We start from the raw sequence: 22,514 nt of genomic DNA, 5'->3' as shown, positions 1-22,514 counted from the left end.
AGATTGACAAGCATCCTTATTTTTCCCCAGCCTTGTTCCTGCTGGGTTTTACATGGGGTAAAGAGATGAAATGAACATGACTTTTTGCTGGGCGGGGGGAAGGGAAAGTGAAAGTCCCCTCTCTTGTCTGATCAGGAACTAGGTTCAGCTTCTCACTCCCTGTCCTTTGACCTGTTGCCCCAATGCTAGGAGAATGATGTTGGGGATGCACTCCTTGCTCCTTCCCCCACAAGAGCTTGAGGAACTTATGCAGTGCCTGGTCGTTCTTACAACCCTGTTTCCATTGCTGGCCAAAGACAGATTGTTTTCACTTTGGGGATGAGAAGTAAGGACTCCTAGATACTTTTACCTCTGAATTTTCATGGAGCAAGTGAGTGGTGTCAGCAAGTGAGATAGATTTTGAGTCCCTTATACTGTATGGTTAAATTGTTTTTCTTTCTTTCATGTACATTGCAAACAATAGGAGACATCCTAGTTGTGATAACAGTGGGTAAGATTTCCGAGTTTTTACTATATGCTAGGCATTGTGTGTAGTAGGGTTGGGAGCATTATTGATTTATTTATTTGAGTGTGTGTGTGAGAGAGAGAGAGTGAGAGAGCGTGAGCGTAAGCAGAAGGAGAGGGAGAAGCAGACTCCCTGCTGATCGGGACTCTGACATGGGGCTCGATCCCAGGACCCTGGGATCATGACCTGAGCCGAAGGTAGATGCTTAACAGCTGAGCCACCAAGGCGCCCCCTGTAGTAAGGATTTAATGGATCATTTCGGCGGAACTACACAGTAAACCTTATGATGTAGCTCTATTGCCATTCTTACTTTGTTTCAAAGAAACAGATGTAGAGAGATTTTGTCTTTTGCCCAAGAGTATACCCCGAAGAGTAGTGAAGTGTGGATTCTGATCTGAGTGCCCTATTAACCAGTGCTGCCCCATGGAAGGCACATAGTAGACATTTGTTCTGAACAAGTGGCCTACTCCATGGCGAGGTTGTACAGATACTTCAGTGTTTCCAAATGTTCAGGGCGTGGCCACTACATAACGGTAAACAGGTAGCAGGGTCTGAAGGCATTGCTGAGCTGCTCTGTCTTCGCTCATGGTTTAGAAGCAAAGGAGATTGGGACTGGGCAGGAAGGGAGCATACATGAGTCCCATCCAAGCGCTGTGGTTTGGTCTCAGGACCTGTTTGCATTCTTCAACATGAGCTTTTGTTTATGTGGGTGATAGCTGACGATACTCATCTTAGAAATTAAAACAAATAAAAAAGATTTTAAAGAAAAAGGTATGAAAGTAAATGCATTGTTCAAAAAATAGTTAGAAAAATGTCAATTGTCACGACATACGCTTTGATTAAAATTTATGAAGAAAATACAGAAAGAATTTATAAAGGATTGGAGAAAGAAGTAGAAAAGATGTAATTATGGATTTCCTTTTTTAATACTACACCAAAACTTGACAAGTGGTAGTTCCCTAATGTGAAATCCGAAATTGTATCAATAAACTTCTTTATACTCTGTTATATTAAATTCCTTGGTCTAGTATTCACTTTGAATGGATCTCCACCCCATGTAACACCACAGATTGGTCATTTGGAAATACTGGCCCACTGAGTTATGTGTATCTTCCAACTGTTGACAAGTTTCATTCTGTAACAACAACAACAAAATCACATTCATTAATATCACCACTGATTTCATCAAAAAGGTATTTTATTATTATATTATTATATTTATTTATAATTATCATATATTATATTATTATAAAATTATTAGGAATATGTCAAGTATACAATAATAGTAGATGCAAGGTTTTTGACATTCAAACTTTCACTTTATTTTTTATTTATTTTTATTTTTTTTGAAGATTTTATTTATTTATTTGACAGAGAGAGACAGAAAGCCAGTGGGAGAGGGAACATAAGCAGGGGGAGTGGGAGACGAAGAAGCAGGCTCCCAGCGGAGGAGCCTGATGTGGGGCTCGATCCCAGAATGCCGGGATCACGCCCTGAGCCGAAGGGAGATGCTTAACGACTGAGCCACCCAGGCGCACCATCAAATTTTCACTTTAAAACTGATTTTTATCATTGGCAACAAATTCTGTTAATTCTTTTCCTTGAAATGATGGATTCTCTTGGTTTATTTTTGAGACAGTGTCTGGTAACACCAAGTCTGAATGACCACAGTTTGTCAGTCATTCTTTCCAATAAAAATGGTGTTCCGTGCAAAGTGCTGTTAGTTTAGCTCTTGATTCAGACAATCACACAAGTGTGTTTCTTGGCGATGACCATGGTAGTTTGGGATTCAGCAGAAGCTCTTTGTTTTTGTTTTTGTTTGTGGCCAAGAACAATTTATTTATAATTTAGTAATGACTGTGACAATTACAGCGATAATGTGGGAGACATTTTAGTTACAGTGTAAGCATGTCATTTGTTGGGTTCTCAAGTGCTCCAGAGGTGATTTGATACATTCTTGTTTGGAGGTAACAGTCTACTTTGTGATCAGACACCACACAAGGATCACACATTTAGCAGAAGGTCTTTGTGTCTACTTTCTATTTTGTCTCATGTAATATTAAAAAGATGTGTGCTCAAGGATTGAATTTAATAAAATTAATCACTTTCAGTGCATGGAGGGGAGTTGTAAATGAAACTAGCCCCTTCTACCCCTTCCTGTGGGGACCTGGTGGTGAAAAGTACGACTCTCAGTATATTTGGTGCCACTGCTTGATTCGTGTTAAGACTCTGGCCATTTCTACCCACTCTTGATTGCTTTTGCACCATTGGTGCTGATGTCAATACTGTGAAAAACACTCACCATGGACACCGAGAACCACCGATTGATCTAATGTGTCCTTTGTTTTTTAGGCGAGCAGAGCTGAAAGGGGCCTCACCAGGACCACAGCACTGGGTAGTGGCAGAGCTTGGACAAGAACCCAGCTATTAGTGAATTCCTCTTCTTTTGATTTCCTGTGCCAGTTTCAGGAATCTCCAGGTAGATGTTTCTGAACTTCTTTTGTGAATATGGGATGCCAAATATATATATAAGTATTGAATTCATTTGGAAGATTTCCTTTTTTTTTTTTTGGCTTATGAAGCCCTTGTTGTATTTTCCCCACTCTGTGCTCACCCCCGCACCACAAACCTCTGTCCTGCTTTTCCATAAGTGACCACTGCTGCTCTTTAAACAGAACAGGTTTTGTCTTTGCCAAGACCCGAGAGAAGTTGAAGGAGTGGTTCGGTGCTTGTTCATTTTCTGGTTTAGAATTCCAGCTTGGTGGGGGGAAAAGAGACTCAGGGAGATTGAGCTGAAGTAGCCACTTCCTTCTTCACCTGGATTAGCTCAGAGTCCCAGGAAAAGTAACTGCACACGCACCCATTCTCTTTCCTGTCACAGCGGATTCATCTCGCTGGATGACCCCCACCTCCCACTTCTCTATTAAAATCCTCTCCCTCCCTTTTTCTTTCCTATGGGAGGGAGGTCGTCCAATAAAAATTACCCTTTGCCTCTGCTTTTGCTGATGATAATATTTTATGTGATCTGTTTTGTTCAGTAAAAACTGGTCAGACTAATATTTTGATGGTGGATGCTGGGAAAGACCATAAGCTCTGGACCCAGATATCACGTTTCCTCTTTAGCACCCCTCTCCTATTTACAGTAGATTTTGGGGGGTCGGGTTGAGACATGTTGCAGTGTATGAAAATGAGTGAATCTGGCAGACCATAAAAAGTGGGCTAGTGCACTCTCAAATGGATTCTTCTCTCATTTTCCAATACATTGAGTGTTCTTTTGTGAGATCTCCTTTGTTCAATTTCTCATTCAACATTTCATTGCTCTTTCCCATCTGTGAGCTGCTTTTTTGCCTTTCTTTTTTTTTTTTTTTTAACTTTGTTTTCTAACATTCTTCTGTTTCTTCCTCCATGTTTGTCTTGGTTACCCGGAAGTGAGCTCTGATTTGACCTTTGGTCACCCCTGTGAATCAGCTTTTCCCTAAACTTAGGCCTTCGATGACTTCCTTTTCTTTGCATTTCTTTGCATAAAACAGATGCTTTGTACCCTTGGTTCCCTGTGAACCATTTAGGTTTTTCTCTTTCTTTCTGAGACTTCTGGTTATGGCTCTGTCTAGCCATTTATTAGGCTCACATACTGCGTACCAGCAGTTCTGTTTTAACTCTTTAAAATGTGTCTTCTGCCTGTCTGAGCTTCTTGAGCATGGGGACCGTCTCGTGCATAGCATATCATAGCCACTCCGTGGATGTCCTGAACGGATGCTATTTTTACCCAGGGGTCTCTTCTTCAAAGGCCATTCTTCAGACTTATATCTGGAGACCTGAGCTGTTGTTTACCTCTCAGTATTGGGCAGCGAAATTTCTGAAACACAGAGCTGCAGTGGCCCATCTTTTAATGCTGACTCCCTCCCACTACCAGGATGCTACGCATGCCTTCCCTGACGAGTGGCCATTGAGCCTCTACTCGGCACTTCCAATTCTTTGTGAGGCAATTTGTTCTGCTGCTGGACAGCTTCATGTTTAATGTCCTCCTTTGCATTGTTCCGAAACTGGAGTTTTCACTGTTGCAACCCTAGAAGTTCTAGCATGGCGTATTTTGCAGACGTGTAACATGTCTTATACATGACCAGTCCTCAGATTCTCAAGGGTAGCTTTAATTCCTCCATACCCTTCACTTCCTGCTACCTCTCTCTCAGGACTTAAACAGGTTTGGATACTTATATTCTTTATCCACACCCTGCCCCCCAAGGTCCACATCACTCTCGATTTCTGCCATGCCTTCCATGTCTAAAGTTCTCCTTCAAGCCCACTTCTTTGTTAGATACTGGAAACAGTATGAGTCTGTGGGTCTGAAAGCTGGGATATGCATAGGGAATACAGTCAGCGATGTTGTAATAGCATTGTACAGTGACAGGTGGTAGCTACACTTGTGGTGAGCATAGCAAGAGTTGTTGGATCACCACGTGTATCCGTGGAACACTTGTGTACTTGGAACTAATGTAACACTGTGTATCAACTATACTTCAATAATTCAAGAAGAATAGCTAGGATCTAAATTCCAGTACCATAACTTACTAGGTGGGGGAACTCGGATTACTTAATTGTTCTGAGCTTTGGTTTATTCAGATGCAAAATATATATGATAATGACTTCTAAGAATATTTTTAAGGATTGAAGTATGTAAAATGCTTAGCTCAGTTACAGAAACATAGTGTATTTAATAAATGTTACTTTTTGCTTGATTAACTCTTTTTGTCTTTAATCTTAACAATAATTTCGTTTTTAAAAGTTTTAATTCTAGTATAGTTAATATACAGGTAACATACAGTGTCACATCAGTTTCAGGGGCACAGTATACTGATTCAACAATTCCACACGTCACTCGGTGCTCCTCGTGGTAAGTGTACTCTTAATCCCCATCACCTGTTTCACCCATCCCCTCACCCACCTCCCCTCTGGTAACTATTAGTTTGTGCTCTATAGTTAAGAGTCTGTTTCTTGGTTTGTCTCTTTTTTCTTTGTTCATTTGATTTATTTCTTAAATTTCACATATAAGTGAAATCCTATATTTGTCTTTCTCTGACTTATTTCACTTTAATGTAATACTCTCTAGCTACTTCCATTCTGTTGCAAATGGCAAGATTTCATTCTTTTGTATGGAGGACTAATATTCCATTGTATGTGTACATACATACGTACATAGGTATGTACATGACACATATATATGTATATATGTCAGGGAAGGCGTGTGTAACACCCTGGCGTTTGGAGGGAGTCAGCATTAAAAGATAGGCCACTGCAGCTCTGTGTTTCAGAGATTAAGTTGCCCAATATCGAGAGAGAAACAACTCAGATCTCCAGATACATATGTATATATGTGCACCACCTCTTCTTTATCCGTTCGTCTGTCGATGGACATTTGGGCTGCTCCCATAATTTGTCTGTTATAAATAATACTGCGGTAAACATAGGGGTGCATATATCTTTTTGAATTAGTGTTCTGTATTTTTTGGGTAAATACCCAGTGGAATTAATGGATCATATGGTAGTTGTATTTTTCATTTTTTGAGGAATCTCCATCCTGTTTTCCACGGTGGCTGTATCAGTTTGCATTCCCACCAACAGCACAAGATGGTTCCTATTTCTCCACATCCTTCCCATCACTTTTTGTTTCTTGTGTTTTTGATTTTAGTCATTCTGACAGGTGATGTGATACCTCATTGTAGTTTTGATTTGCATTTCCCTAATGATGAGTGATGTTGAACATTTTTCATGTGTCTTTTGGCTCTCTGGATGTCGTCTTTGGTGAAATGTCTGTTCATGTCTTCTGCCTGTATTTTAACTGGATTGTTTGAGTTTAATTGGTATTGAGTTGTATCAGTTCTTTATATAGTTTGGATACTAATCCTTTATCGGATATGTCATTTGCAAATATTTTCTCCCATTCAGTATTCTGTCTTTTAGTTTTTTTGATTGTTTCCAATGATTTCTTTTTCTTTTTTATAGACATGACTTGATTTTTAGAGTTCATTATTTTAAGAATTTCTCCCTCTCTTTCTCCCCCTTTCTTTCTCTATCCTTTCTTTTTAGATTTTATTCATAACTACAATCCTAAAAAAAATTCTTATTACTTCTAGATTCATTTCTCTTTTACTTTGTAAGTTTGTCTAGAACTTAACATGGTTTTTTGGCAAATACGGTTTTTATCTACATGAAGTTTTCCAACTCCTGCCTATATCTCTACTTGTGTATTTAGCTTTTCTTATTTTTCCTGTGGAAAACATTTGTCCACACCTTTAATGGGTTAATGATGACTGGGCCATTGCAAGTTACTTAAGTCCTCATTGAACTCCTCACTCAGTAGCTTTTAGAGTTATTTAGTTGAATAATATATTTTAAATTAAATATTCAATTAATGTCAATTCAACCAACATTTACTAAGAACTTCTAATGTGACACGTGTTGAGCTAGGTGCCCTAGGAATTACATAAAATACTGTTTTAATTTGTTCATGCATTCATTCACTGAACATTTTCTGGAGTACTGAAGATCAGATTCTGGGTTTGGGGTTCAAAAAACTGAGTTAGACAGGGTTTCTCTTCTCAAGGCACATAATCAAATAAAAGTGTTAAGACAAGGTAATTTTAGTGATCTAGAAGTGGATCCTACCAGGGATTATGAGAAGGGCTGTGTCACCAAACCTTTCCAGGTTGGGAAAAACGTCACAGCTGGTGGGATGCTTAAAGGCTGACTAAGGGGCTTAAAGTCCACTGGAAAGATAAGACCTCTACTAGGGTTTAGATTGTGTTTGGTTATTCAGCTGATTCTGTGAAAACCAACCACTAAGTTCCGTGTGTTACCCTTCACTCTCCTCCTCCCTCCAATTGTATTGTTTATTTTAGGGGCTTTAGAACCAGCAGAATAACTGAGAGATAGATGTGATGCTATTATATATAGCTTTGCTTTTGGGACCTAATTACTGCTTGAATGCATATTTCTGCATTCCAAAGTAGCAATAATAACATAAATACATGAAAATAATCTCATGATAGTATGACACATTACAAAGTATTTCTCAATCCATCATTTCGTTTACTTCTTATAGATCAGCTTAGTGCTCGTGGGTTTCTTGAGTGTCTTAAGCACTGTTACTAATAGATAAGAGCTTAAGAGTTAGCACTGAATAATTATGTGTGGAGGGTTTGCAAAGAATTTTTTCTCATTTTTATTCCAAGGTGATTATGCTGTATATTCTGATTTTCTTTAGATCGCAAGACTCGGTCTACCCATAATGAGTCATTTAGGAAAGTGTCCATTCCCCACTCTGTGCCTCAGCTTTGCTACTTGTCGAATGGGAATATTGCTACTATTACTAACAATCACACCAACGTCACCCCACTGGATTGAGATGAAGAGTAGAATCATTAATCTGTGTGAGAGCATAATATATATAACTGGTCACAATTGTAGATGCAAAATGCACCTTTTGAGTGATCAGATTGTCAGGTACTTTGGTCAAAATGAGTTCAACTTTATTTTCACCTGTTTCTCCATGCTTTCTAAGGTAGCTTCATGTCTTCCTCTCGTCCTTTTAGCCCACAGGGACTGCAGGCAAGTGCTATATGTTCAATAAGCCCTTGTTGATTGAATTTTTTTTTAAGTACTGACCTTTTGAAGTCCAGTGCTGGGAATTTGTAAGCTACTTATATTTTTGCTTAGGATTCCTAAAGCCTCTCATTTAATTTTGAGATTATAAGTTCCATTGATAGAACCCTTATAAATATCACATTAAGAAGCTGAGCATTACCTTTAGGCCAAAGCAATTTACTTTTTAAAAATCTGATTAATTTCAACACAATCAGCCAGGGTGTCAGAAGATCTCGGTGCGTCTGATAGATGCTGACAGGTGAGGAAATTAAAATCAGGGAGGGAAGCAATTAAATACTGGCAAACATTACTTTAATGAGACAACCAAATCATTCATAAGCCATGGAATATGTTGTATTCTTGATAAGTATCTTAGGGTGGTGGGTGAGAGAGTGCATTTAAAAATGCTCTTTGTATGGGATCTGATGATGGGAGTAGAGGCCTTTCTATGTTTGTTACCTAATGCCTTTGGCCTGGTCTAACATTTCACTTGTTCTCAGAGACAGACTTCCTAATAATCATGTGAAAGATGACAGTGTTTAATTTAAGCAAATCTAGTATATGATTTAATTTAAACAAATAAATAATTTAAACCAATCTTACGAATCCTTTCACTCCACCTCTACCCCTACCTAAAACTCAGGCAAATGCACAAAAACTAGACAAAGTGATTTTTGGTCTTTTCACAAGTGGTTTAGGGATAACCATGGTCAAGACCTATGAAAAAAGAAACAAACAAACAAAAAAAAAAGCATATTTCGTACAACTTCCAAATCAAAAGATTTGGGAATTCAACTGCTAAGAGCAGAACCCAGACACTCAATCCCCATTTAGCTCCTCTTTTCAAGATAACACCCTCGTGTTCAGGGAGGACATCTGGGACCACAGTGCTAAGGAGTTACCCACTTGGTGGCTTAGTGCAAGTTTTGACAAGGCTCTGTCATGTTGCCCATTGGTGCTATAGCTCTTGTAAAATATCAGGTAGTAAGAGGGACCTTTACATTGCTCACAGTGATTCTGGTGTCAGTAGTTTGGAATCTGTGTTCATATCATTTAGGCTCATCACCGTAGAATTGTGTTGCTTAAAAACTGTCCTGCAGAGCAGGGGCCGGTTCAGAAGACACTGTGGTTTGTGAAAAACCTGTGGGACCTGTTCTCCCTGCTCTCTTCATTTCTCACATCCTTCCGTTCCTCTCTGCCTTTTCCCTTATTCCCTGTCATGTTTCTTTCCTCTCTCTCTTTTTCATTGGCTTCATTTGTTCACTCTTGTTTTTCCCAAAATATAGTGTAAATTATCAGTTATTCTAGGCCAGCTCCAAGTTGACTTGGTGAGTCTTGCTTTTGCATATACTTTAATTAATAGGTTGAAGGTTTGCAAATTAAATGCTGAGCACACAGGTTTCTTTATTTTGGGTTGAAATTGCTTTTGAAAAGGAGAGCATTTTTCGTGAGAGAGGATGGGTGGTTTGACCGAGAAAGCACACTGCCAGGGTCTTGGTCAGCAGTGATAAATACCGAGGCGGCTAAGGATGACTGCCTTTATTAACGAGATGCTCCAGTGGGGTTTCCCAGTTGTCTAAGATGCCTTTTTGGGTCTAGTGGAGAACTCCGTTGCATTAGGTAATATGCTTGAATTATTGAGGACACTTGACACTCGAATCATGTGAAGAGGGCTGGTGATCTTCGTAGCTAGGAGGCTTCCTATGTTCAACGCTGAACATTGAGACTTCTTGATGAGAGAGAATTCAGGGGTGCTGGCTTCTGTTGTTTTTGTGGCTTGTGTTTTGAGAGTTTGCCAAAGATGTTGCATCTCTGAAACTGCACTGGGGAGAGCTGAGAAAGTCTGCATGGTAACCCTGCATCGAACACTTGTTTTCCCCCAGCTTCGTAATGTGTCACCTTCTGGTTAGACCACAGATATGAAGGCTTCTCTCTCTCTCTCTCTCCTTTCACTTGCCAGGGAAGCAGGGCTCGATACCAAATGTGTTTTGGTGCCTTGACAATTGACTTTTATATGGTATGTGCTCCCAAATGGGAGGCTGCATCATGTAATGGAAGGGTCCTTCCTGGTTTGGTGTCAAGATTCAAGGTTACATTTTGATCTCCATTTATTAAACATATGATCTTTGAAGTTTGGTTTCCTTACTGGTAAAATTGGTAATAAAGATAATTAATGTTTTGATTTTGGTGGCCTATGACAAGACTTTCTTGCAGGGTATCTTATCAGCCATGTTCTTTTCTTAATCTTATTTGAGTCCTATATGTTCTTCTGTGGGAATCTCCATCTCTCTGAACCGAAGGGACAAACGTTAGGCATAAAGGCACAGACTTTCAAATGATTTATGATATGGCTGCAGTCCCACACCTAAAGCAGCATCTCTTGATTTTTGGGGTGATGAGAACACTTAATTTTTAAATTTTGAGGTGTTGTCTTTTGAAACAAACTTTGTTTGTGTCGTTGTTAGGTGAGTTCATGGGAGAAACACAGGGATAAGTATTGCAGTGTTTTAGAACTAGGCCTATGAATCGAAGAAATTCCCAACCCAGAGATATTCTCTAGCATTGTGTGCTTATAACATCATTCTTTGATCAGATAAACATGGGTTCATAGGAAGAAATAGTAATGCTTTGTCTACCACCACTGTCCATAACTACAGATGTGAAATAATGGAGGAAAACCTTACAAAAAACGGTTTGGCTCTGAAGTAGATGTTATAATCCCCATTTACATATAGGGAAATTGACACTCAGAGAGTTTAAGTAACTTGCCTAAGGACATTGTTCGAAGGAAGACAAGTCTGACTGGCTCTAAATCCCATGTGTTTTCCCACTTTCTCATGTCAATCAAATAGCTGGTTTTATTGTATTATTCTCTCCTCCACCCAGCCTTGTGGATAAAGTCAGTGAGTTGTTTGTGTTTTCCTAACCTAATAGCCCAGGACAGACTAAGCTATAAAGGAAAGATCACTGGACCAACAGGCAGAGACCAGAGAGTCCGAGCTTGTACCGAGCTGTGTACTGCACTGTGTAGCCTTGGGCAAGTTCCCCACCTTTCCTGAACTTCAGTTTCCATATCTGTAAAATGAAGACAGTAATAGTCATTCACAATATATTTGTGAAGTTAGTCGTGAGAAATATGTTAGTTCCCTTCTCCTTCTGTCTGTTCCTCCATGAGTTTTTGTTTCCTTCCCAAGAAGGGAGTAGACTAATCTCTTCCTGCTTCTTCACTGGGTGGTTATGGGGTGAAATGAGATAATGATTGTGAAAATGGTTTTCAAAATGAGAAACTGCTCCGTATATAAGAGTTTATGATAAATAGAGCTTAGTGCCTAAGAGTAGCATTTACCTTTATCATTTACGGACACCAGCATTGCAGTTTGCTGAACCTTGTGTCACTGACCAGTCCAACAGCTAGCTATCTGAGGTAAGAGGACTGGCATCTTCATATTTATGAAGTGCTAACAGGCATCCTAGCAATATTGTTGAAGGTTGATTTTACTTCCAACAGAACCTGAAAAACACCAAAACCTGAAAAAATGGCCAAAGCCATGAACTGCCATCCTTTTATCTCTTCTTGATTTAATTTCCCCTTTCAATTTCTAGCCTTCCTGGTTTAATACCAAAAGCACAAAGATCTGGGCAACACAGAAAATTCAGATTTAACAAGTCCTATAAGGTGCTATGTTCTTTTTTTTTTTTTTTAAATTAAGATTTATTGATTTACTTTAGAGGGAGAGAGAGAGTACGAGCAGTGGGGGTGGGGGCAGGGGCAGAGGCCCTTGAGCACGTTGCCCAATGTGGGGCTTGATCCCACAACTGGGATATCATGACTTGAGCTGAAACCTAGAGTCGGACGCTTACCCAACTGAGTCACCCAGGTGCCCCCATACTGTGCTATGTTCCCTTCTACCTCTCTTTGTGTCCCAAGTGAGCATGTGGCAGGAGGGCTTCTCTCCAGTTTTCTGACCCTTGATGGAGTAAATTCTTCACTTCATTGTGCTGCCTGTGCTTCCTGGCTCTGAAGGGACCAAACTCCACTTGTCGGGTCCGTCACTGTCTTCTAGCTGCCCCAAAGAGATCTCAAAAAGACGTAATTCAGGGCTACAGGGACAACACCAAAATCCTAAGAATACAGAAAATGCGTTAGAGGTTTTTGAAACTCAGGCCCCATAGTATCTGCATGCCCCTGTTCTGGGGGACCGGGGGCTAAGGAGCTAGGCCTGTGGCAAAGGGACATATGTGTTTGGAGTTTGTCAAGAAAATAGAGGCCAGAAAGAAACCTAAAGGAAGCATGATGGTTGCAAAATTTGTAAGATGGGAGTTTTCTTTTGCAGCCAATCAGCCCGTATTTGTACTTCCCCATTAGGTCTGCTGGGTTCTGTGCTGTCTTTGAGAAGTCTTGGATGAAAAAGAGGTGAAGTCGTCAATATGGTGTTCCTAACGGCAGGCCCTGTAGGATAGCAACTTTGTGGATGATTTGATATCAGCATTTAAAATACTGGAAACATTTGTTTTGCTGAATATTTCAGTCATTTCATTGGTATGTTATTTGCATGATCTTGAACTGTCAATGTCACTTTAGTTACACAGACCTTTGAAAACATTGAAGGTTGGTGTCATGGCCCATATTTGTCGGAATTGACAGTTTAGAATTGGGTGGAACTTATGGCGTTATACTAATATTTTTTTTTTATTAATATACACCATATACATCACATAAGAACATGTCATGGGCAAACAAGGTGGGTGATATATGGACTGTGAAACTCCTCTGCAATTAGACCAGACAGAGTAGCTGCTTGCTGTTTAGATTTTATTCTCATTCCTGCGAAAAAGAGGGTTATAAAAAATGGTCGTAGCCAAAAATACAGCAGTGACTCCTGCCCATCTTTTGGTCCCTCTCTAGTCCTAAATTACTCCTGCAAAAACTCCTTTCTCATATATTTCATGTATTTTCGTGGATAAACCTATCAGAAAAGAATGTCCCGTAGACACATAATATTATAGTTTTTGATAGCCCTGTTAGGCAGAGATCTAAGTGGTTCATTTAGAAGCTGCAGTTATATTAACTTTTCTCCAAATGCCAGTTGTTAAATATTAATAGAGTAAGCTTTGAAGCTATGTAAGTATGCCCCTCTTCTGCACTGAAACCCGTCCTAAAACTACAAATAGGAATTTAAGCCAGCCTGGAAAGGTTAAGAAATCATTGCTCTTGAGAAAGAGGGATTTCATCTATATCTTTTCATCCATCCATCCAGCTATCCATCCATACTTTGGAGGTGGGGGTTGGTGGGCAGGGAAGGATAAAAACTTCTCAAATAACCTTTGGGAGGTAGAGAAGTAAATATTTTCTGGGGGCATGCTGTAGAAATTTAAAATAATCTTGTGGTAATAATTGGTATCCATGGCAGTAATGAAAGAATAACAGTTTAAATAAATAATTAGACTTGACAGTAGCTGTGTCAACAGGTACCCACTTAATGAGTGTAATCATGTTTTTCTCTGCTTTCAACGTTGATCCACTGACTGTGGTGTGTTCCCTGTTCCATTTCCAAACCAAATCTATTTAAAGCTGCACTTCATGGAATGTGAAACAGTATACTCTGTTTACTATTTAGAGCTGATACCCAATGTTCTTTAATAGGCAAGATCTGTACTTGAACAAGAATAGGCTTCTGGCCTCCTGTAGACTGTTGATTATCCTTGTTTTCCACAGGGTGATTCATTAGCAAGGATGAATAATACTGAATTAATTATCATGGACTTGTCTATATTGCTAGAGTGAATTGTTCCTTATAATTTGATGGAAACAGCCCTAGTCTACCTTAAATCACAGTAACCCGTTGCTGCTTTTTGAGGTGGAGGTAGAGGCAGGAGTTACACTTGAAATTATTTCCGAGTCACCTGGATAGAATAGCATTGTTTTGGGGAGTGAAGCCATGTGTTTTATGTTGTGCTGTGTGAACCAGAAGTCATGAGAATCTAATTCTAATCCCAGTTCTGGCTGTGTCACCTTGGCAAGTCACTTTCCCTCTCAGGGCCCATCTCAGCATCTAACAACAGATGGAGTTGGGCCAGGTGATCATGGCATTACTTCTAGTCAAATGTCCTATTGTCTGTGATTTTTATTTCTTAGCCAGGCTTTTCTTTCTCCAGCTGTCACTTTTCCAAAGTCATAGGAAACTCTTATGACTCTATGACAGAGTCCGTGCTTGGAGGTAGGTATTTTTCTCTTAGCTTTGGTTCTTTTACATACCAGAAGAGAAGTTCATGGTTTGAATTCTATCTGTGCTATGATAGGCTGTTTATGCACTGGTCATCCCTTACCTTCAGCAACATTCAGGTTCTGGTGAGAAAGGAAGGAAAAAAGTCCATCTTCCTTCCTGTTTCTTTCCTCCATAATCTGGGTCTCTGGTTAACCTTGATGGGGTCTTCTGTTGGACTTTTCTAGGTTGAGTCATAGCCCTGTAAGGAGAGGTCAGAATGTCAAAGCTGGAGGGGACTTTAAGAACCAATGTAGCCAAATTCCCTTATTAGAGACTGAGACTTGGGGTCAGGGAGGGAATCTAATTTGTCTAAGGTATTAGCTGTAGATCCTTGTCTAGACTTTTCTTCTGACTCCATAGTTGTATGGAGAGATCTCTCTTTAGTTTTAGGAGAGATCTCTCTTTCTATAAACTGTCCTTTCTCTTCCCGGTATTTAAAGGGCCATTGTCTTTCAGGCAAAACCCTTCTCAGTGTCAATGCAGGGATATGAGATGTTTTTAAAGCAACAGTGGATTCTGGCCATCTTTGTTAATTCTGTGGGGCAGTGGAGTGAGAGATTCTGGCTGGCTTCTGCTGTCTGTTTTTTATTAGGAGACTATGGATTCCCCTGCAGTCCTTCCTGTAAGAGATTACTTGACCCTGACATCACCTCTGTTTCCTCCACCCTCCTCCTGCCCTTTTTTGATCCAATGAATTATAGGAGGCTGAGGATGAGCTCCTAGCTGGCTGTTCACTGTGCGTAGTTGGGAACATTAATAAAGAGAAGACGGATGAAGGATTAATAAGCAAGAGGACAGGAGAGTAATAGCCAACACAGTGAAATCTAGTTCAAGGCCTGTAATTCCCAGGTGCAGTGCTACACAAGATAAATAGCAGCATCTCTCATTCTTTCAGACTGTCTCTCTGCCTTGTTCTTATGGGACTGGGCTGGGACTGAGAAGCGGCTGGAATAATCTTTGCCAAAACCAAACTCCTGTGTTCATGAGATTTCCCATCATTTAGTAGTTAATTTAGAGGCCACTGGATCTAGGCACGTGTCTTGGACCTTCTGATACTGAAATACAGAGTGTGAAAATCATTTTACCAAGTCTGAAGTTCTAATTCTGGCCCTAATGAATTTGCTTTGACTCTGGTGAAGCTATGACCTTGCCCTGAACCTCAGTTTCTCCATCTGTGCGATGGGAGGAGAAGGAGGGTGGAATAGATGATGTCAGGGTTCTCTCAGTCCTGATTTTCATGAGAGTCTGGTTAGCCCAAGGCCTCATAACAAGAGTGCAGCTGAGCTGGGTCTCGAATCCAGAACCGCCTTTCTCTGGTTTGGAGCACTCATGATCATAACTTTCACTGCCCATGGAGGCTCTAAACAGTGCCTTTGCATCCCTCAGCCTTTTAACAATTAAAATCACCTCCCCCCCCCACAGGTCTCTTTTTGTCAAGGGACTTGCCTAAGGCAGTAGTTTTTAAGTTGTCTGTGGTGCCTTGTATGTGGGAGGGGCCAGTATAGGGAAGAGGATTGTTAAAAACTGTAGGTGAATCTATGAAATAGTCAGAAAATGCATATCTGCATAGAATGTTGGCTATAACTTTAGGGGGTCTGTAGACCTTCTGAAGGCCAGTGTAGATTCTAGGTTAAGCAGAAGGTATTCTTTGATATGGAAGGCCTCAGATGATGTTTGGCTCACATACATTTCCTGTTGCTGTTGGATTTTTCATAGTTCACCTGTGGTTCTAATCTGAGTTTCAGCCTCATTGAGGAGCGTGACCCTGGACAGTTCAACGTCTCGAACTGTTGAGACTGCTACTCTGCTCGCTTCATTCACTCACTCGCTCAAGTGACTTTTAACCCAGAATCAGCAAATGATAGGCATTTTAATATATTATTTCATTTAATCTGGCAAAACAGAAAATTATTTTTTTTCCATTTTTCACGTACAGAAGCTGAGGTCAGAGTGGTTGAGTAATCTGCCCAGCGTACAGCTAATAAATAGCAAAGTCTGGATTCAAATCCAGATCTGGTCCCAAATAGTGATTACCACTGGGGATCATACTGAATATGAATAGGGATAATGAAAATTCTAGAAACCATAGAAATCCCCAATAGAAAATGGCCAGTGGGCCCCAGAGGAGAATAGTGAATGTGTGCTGTGGGAGTTCAGAGAGGGACAAGATCACATATCCTGAATCATTTAAACGATAATCTATTAATTAAATGCTTATCTGACACCTTAAGGCAGACCAAGAAATGTTGGACAATTGTATAATGCTTCATAAATAACTCATTTTTTTTTCGTCTTCTTCAAACTTCTGTCAGGTTAGTGGTCTCAATTTCTCCATTTTTGTAAGTGAAATGAGGAGGAGACAAAAACAGATTAGAGTCATAGTACCCTGATAGCTGTGAGTTATCAACTGGATTGGAATGTCAATGCTTTGGGGAATCGGTGTGTTGTTCTCTCTGTTATACTGAGCGTGGGATTTTTTAACGGAGATCGACTTCTGACCATGCATGGATCAGCACAAATGCAGATGTGAGCAGCCAGAGTTTGGCTCGTGCCAAGATGTAATGTCTGCCACATGTGTGATGCTAACGCTTAACGCTCGGTGACCCACTGTGAATGTACGTGGGAGCCATGAGAGCCAAAGCTGGTGCCGGAGGCTCAAAGAGGCCTCAGAGATCATCAGGTGCAATGTCTCCACGTCACCCATGGGGACACGGAAGCAGAGTAAAAACCAGACTTCCTACCAGCCTCTATGGTAGTGTCGCCCTAAGATTTTCTGTCTTCCACTGGCTAACACACAGCAGATAGGCTCGATAGGCCGATACACCTGGATTGGGAATCCGGCATAATTAGTTGTGTGACCTTCAATATATGACCTGCTTTCTTTGGGTCTCGGTTTTGTTGTCTGTCAAATGGAAATTGTGCCCTACTGCCAGGACTGTCCTGAGGACAAGTTCAGCGCCTGGAGGCGTGATTGTTGATGTGATTGGCGATCCTCGTCGTAGCCTGAAGAGACAGGCACGGTTGTCCTGCTTCTACAGATCCTGTCTCCCGATTTCATCTTGGTGCGTTTTAGGCTGTTGCTTCTCAGAGTTTGGTCTGAAGACCAGGAGCATCAGCATCACCTGGAAGCTTGTTAGAAATGCAGACTTCCGACCACCCTCCAGACCTCCCGAATCAGAATCTGCATTTTAACGAGATCCCCAGGTAGTTCATATGCTCATTAGAGTTTGAGAAGCATCGTTTTATGCCTGAGATCAATGTCAAGGCCATTGGCCATGGCCTGGTGCCAGTGGCTGGCATGCTGCCAGCCTTTTCGGGGCATGCCTTCCCCATGCCTTGCGATGGCGGGAGGGAAGCCTGTGAAGTCCCTCCCTGGGAATCATGGAAGGCTGGCTTGAAGGAATCCAGCAGCCTTTATCTTTTCAACGCCTTTCATTTCCTCAGAAGTACAACTCACAGGGGTCAAACTGGGATTGCATCCCAACTCATTCTGCTCACAAAGTCCATGTTCTTTTCATTAAACCGTGATGTCTCAGTCGAGAGGCACGCTGGGCTGTGCGTATGAGAACTCCCCATTCCCCCATCATGCGGATGTTTCCACACTGGCTGTTTTACTCCGTTACTCAATTCCTAGAGGGGAAGAATTTAAAAAAAAAAAAAAAAAAAGGAAAAAAGCTTGAGTTGAAAGCCAGGATCCTGCAGCTTAATCAGTTATTTTCGTGTTTTAATGAGGGTGACTATTGTGAAATAAGTAATTATTAATTACTCAAAACTAATGAAATATTTTAGTTTCCTTGCTAAAAAAGCATATGGAAGCTAAAAGAAAGCATATGGGTGTTTTTCAGGAAGCATATTGGTGAATGGACAAATTACAGTGGTGCCAATATGCCTTTGCTGTCTGGCTGGGGCCATCACTGTGTGTGTTGGCATCTGAGTCCTCGTGTGTTTAAAGAGATTTTTTTAAAATTCCCATCTGATATGTGCCTTGGGTTGCTTCTGGAGTTACACAGCTCCGTCTCATACTTCTGCCGTGATTGCACTCTGACCTTGCTGGTTGAGCGTCACTCGGGACACAGCCTCTGGCATAGGTGGCTGCCATGCTTCTCTTTCCCAGATGGCTCCTGTCCTCCTCTGGAGACCCACGTGGTCTGCCTTGCCGACAGCTGCTTCTCGAGACTGGCCATCCGATGGCTTTCCACAGTGGTAGAAACAGTACCCTTTTAGACTGCAGAACGAGATGTCCTTGCTCCCCTGGGGAGCCTGTGTGAGACCCTGGGCCAGCCATTGAGTCTCTGCACGGCCGGTCTCCTCCTTGTGAGGCTGGCCTGCTCATGCCCGTGCTTCTCAGCTCACAGGCACGGCTGCACACCCAGTGTGTGGTCCATGCCATTTGCTCCTCCTCTCCTTTCCCCCCTTTCTCTGCCCTCTTGCTCCATATTTAGTCAGTCTGGGAAATAGCTTGATGGATTTGGAGGTGGTAGAAGCTGTCTCGCTGTTCTGGGGATTGCACACTTGGAATGATCAGAGGCAGCATGATATGCTTGAGAAGGTACTTGGCTGAACGTCAGAAAACTGAGGTTGCGGACCAGCCTGGGCTTAATAAGCATTTACTTGGCACCTACCAAGCAGGGTGGGTTGCTAAGAAATCGAAGAACGGAGGTGGCAGGAATGTAGAGGTGAGTGAGTTTGAGTCCGGGCCAACCGAGACTCAGTGTGATGTGTGAGCTCAATAGTTATACTCTGTGATTGAGAGACTTTGAGGAACTCTTTCTACCTGGGGGTTTGTTATAGAAATTGGATTGGAGTTGGCTTTGGAAGATGGTTATGTGGACTTTGATGGGATGTTACAGGAAGTGGAGGGGAAAGCTCTGGCAGGCTAGAATCAGCCTCAGGCAAGACCAAGAAGCAGGTGTCTACCAGCCATGTCCAGAGAACTGGAAATGGCTAACCAAATATCCAGTTGAGAGAAATCACTTCTTTTCCGGCGGGACTCCGTCTACTCATCTGTAAAACGTGAGCTTTGGACAAGATGGTTGTCAAGCAGCTTCAACTCCAACTGGAATTCTCTTATCTCCCAGCCAGATGAGCCATTTAGCTCAACCCTGCCAGCTGACTATGGCCATGGGACAGATCCCAGGCTCCATATGCCCTGTTCCTTTCCTACTACCCCATGTAGCATCATGATGAGGGGTGGGTAGGGTGCCTGTTATTTATGCTGGCCTTTAATGCATAAAACACAAAATGTTAAAATGATCTGAGACATAAAATGAATGAGACATTTAACCATCTAACATACTGATAACCCTTCTCCTGCAGGGTGCCAGCTCCTCTACAAAGCCTCCTCCCTTCCTGTTGCCTGTGTGGGCCTTGCTGTCCTGCCTGAAGGACCAGCTCAAAGCCCTCCTTCTAGGGAGGCCTTCTTTCTGTACCCCTTGGCTCTGAAATACAGTCTTAGCCTTGGACTTTGTTTTATAATGAAACTGTATTTTAATTGCCGTCTTTTGATGTTTCCTCACACCTGTCCCTTGAGCCTCCTGCACACACAGTATAAGGGTTCCGAATCTAAAGACTGTTTTCTGCTTCTCTGAATCCCCTTTAGCTCCCAGCCGTGCCCTAGACATAATGGTCAATAAAGAAGCACATAACTATATTCTTCAACCGTGTTTCCTGCCCCCTGTTGCTTGTGTTTAAGATGGATATGAGGCTTATTCATACAGGCTTAGAGAATTGCACACCTGAAAAGGGGCTTAACAACTGTCTAGAGCCCTCTCCCGGGGGAGAAATAACTGACCATACTCTACCTGCCCAGTTAGCTGCAGCTCTGAGAATGGCGACCCCGTCTGACCAAGCAGGAGAGGGACGGTTGTGGCCAGAGTTCCTGCTCACCACTCAGGCCTTGGCTGGGTCCCTCCTTTCCCTGAAGACCATAGGCATAAAGGTGGTACCTGTGGCACCGCTGCCGTATGAAACAGAGGGAAACAAGCAGACGTTTATTGGGTGTCTGTTATGTGACAGGCCCTGTGACAGGTGCATTCGCAGAGTTTAGCTTGGTCAGTCGTCTTAAGCTAGAATTTGCCCTCTGCATGAGGGAGATGGATTGTAAGCCGGATATTTAGCAAAAGCCCTTCCTTAGAAGCTCTGATGAGCATACCACGGTAGATGGGCGCTTACCTCCCAGAACATGGGCGCAGAGCTCTGCAAAGTTGCACGCCCGACTGTTTTAAGGGTCACTGACTGTGAAGACAAGTGTAAGCGAGCTGACATTGTGATCAAGCCTGAGGTGGGCGGACCTGTGTTCTCCCAAGTTTACAGCTGAGTCTTGGGAGAACCGGACTCGAGGGCCTCCCACGTGAGTGTTTGTAGTATTGGCTTGGACCCGCTCTTATTACATCTGTCTCCCTCCTTTCCCCGAGCCTCCACCCCACCGACTGTGTATGTCTCTCCCCTGTTCATTTTTCTTATCCCCATCTCTCCTTCTCCTGAGCTAACCCTGGGCGGCCTAAAGTTCTCAGGGCTCCCCGGTGGCAGAGTCCCCTGCGCTGGACTGTGAAAATGCTGGCAGGGAAGACGAGACACAAATCTGTTAAATACACAGTAAAAACAGCTCATGATCTATGGGACTTGGTATTGAGCAAGATGATATTAACGAGGTTTGAGCGCCGCTCTGAAATGTGGCAGCTGCGCGGGCATATTGGCTGCCTCTCCTCGCTACCTCTCGCAGCCTGTGAGCAGTGTTGCCATGACAGTCCTTGGGCTCTGTTTAGCTCAGCTATTTTCTGAAGGAGCCCCTGACCTTCCCTGCAATAGAAACCATCGATGTGGTCATGTCAGCCCCTCTTCAGAAGCGGTGTGACGGGTGAGCCCCAGTTGTCACTTAGAAACCACTGGAAGCTGTAGGTCAGGACACAGACGTGGAACGTTGGGGAGTAGGACGGGCTTTTAAATATCTTGTACTCTTCGCTGGGTGAGAACACGAAGGCCCCATCAAGTGGTAGTGACTTGCTCAAGGTCACAGAGTGAAAGCAGAGACGAGGCTGGGACGGGAACTCGGGTCTCCTGATCTCCATCCAGTTCCAGCTGTGCCACAGTTACCCTGCCAGAGGGCCCTCTGCAGCCCAGGAGGCTGTGGATGGACATGAGCCAGGGCTGGGGACATCGTGGTCTATAGGAATGGGTAGGGGAGGTGAACAGGGAGAGGAATTCAGTGCAGAGGAGGGAATGAGGAAGTGACGGGGAGTTACTGATAGCATGGGGCTGATTGATGACCACAGTGAATGTCTGAGGTGCCACGCAGCTGTGCCCATCGGCAGAGACTCTTCCTGTCCGATGCCGCAGATGAGGTCATTGAGAAGTAGATGCTTAAAGGGGCAGGGGAACAATGTCATGTTCTCTATTGCTCTGAACCCTTTCCTGACCTCCTGTAGGACCTCACAAAAGATTACCGTAAGAGCCATCGTCAGCACCATCCTTTCTGGGCAGGTGCCTTATTATGTAGTGTTAAGTATTCTTCAGATAGTTCCATATGAGATGCTGACTCCTCCACAGGATTGCAGGGCCCTAGGGGATCGAAGGGATTTTTCTCCCTTTCTTTTTTCCTCCCTCCTCCTCTCCTTCCTTGCCTCCCTCCCTTCTGCCTTTCAAACATGGCATCTGGCATAGACGTAAATCACATATGATGAGCATACAATAAATTTTTGTTGAGTTGAACTTGGTTGAATTCAGATGACCTCTTACAATATTTTTAGTTGACAATAAAAGTTGGCAAATGATGATTTTGGGGAACAGTGTTCTCACCAATTTGGATTCTATATGATTTCTCGTACAGTCTAATTTCCATAAAACCCAGTATGCTGTCCAGTATTATCATCATTCTACAGTGAAGAAGTGAGTCAAGGGAGCTGTTCAAGTTCACGTCAAGTAATAAATGGTGCGCCCAGGTCTTCTGGTTTTAAATAACGTAATGTTACTTCTACTCTTCACCACTACTTATGGGAGGGGTGTTGTGCCATAGACAGTTGTTCAGCCTTTCTCGAGTTTCCAACCTTTTAAATGTAACCTACCTCCTTAAGAGTTTGGGAAAATAGTTATGAGGCCTCAGGTTC

At 42.3% G+C, this 22,514-nt stretch overlaps 1 protein-coding gene across 8 annotated transcripts in view; it reads left to right on the top strand.

Annotated features, from left to right (window-relative positions):
- Positions 1–22,514, top strand: part of LPP (LIM domain containing preferred translocation partner in lipoma) — a 655,090-nt gene that overhangs the window by 149,532 nt on the left and 483,044 nt on the right. For 7 of the 8 annotated variants that reach the window (XM_034661250.1, XM_034661257.1, XM_034661240.1 and 4 more), the window contains one exon: positions 2,858–2,984. Coding sequence is in view for 3 of the 8 variants with exons in the window: in XM_034661264.1 (XP_034517155.1) it covers positions 2,858–2,984 (127 nt within the window). In the remaining 5 variants the exon portion in view is untranslated. Of the gene's footprint in view, positions 1–2,857; positions 2,985–5,338; positions 5,397–22,514 lie in introns of all 8 variants that reach the window. The other variant, XM_034661255.1, reaches the window with a different exon arrangement.

The sequence above is a fragment of the Ailuropoda melanoleuca genome, chromosome 1, assembly GCF_002007445.2.
Source record: "Ailuropoda melanoleuca isolate Jingjing chromosome 1, ASM200744v2, whole genome shotgun sequence".
NCBI classification, from domain to species: domain Eukaryota; kingdom Metazoa; phylum Chordata; class Mammalia; order Carnivora; family Ursidae; genus Ailuropoda; species Ailuropoda melanoleuca.
The sequence above is the reverse complement of the archived record's forward strand: the minus strand, read 5'-3'. Positions and strand labels throughout refer to the sequence as shown.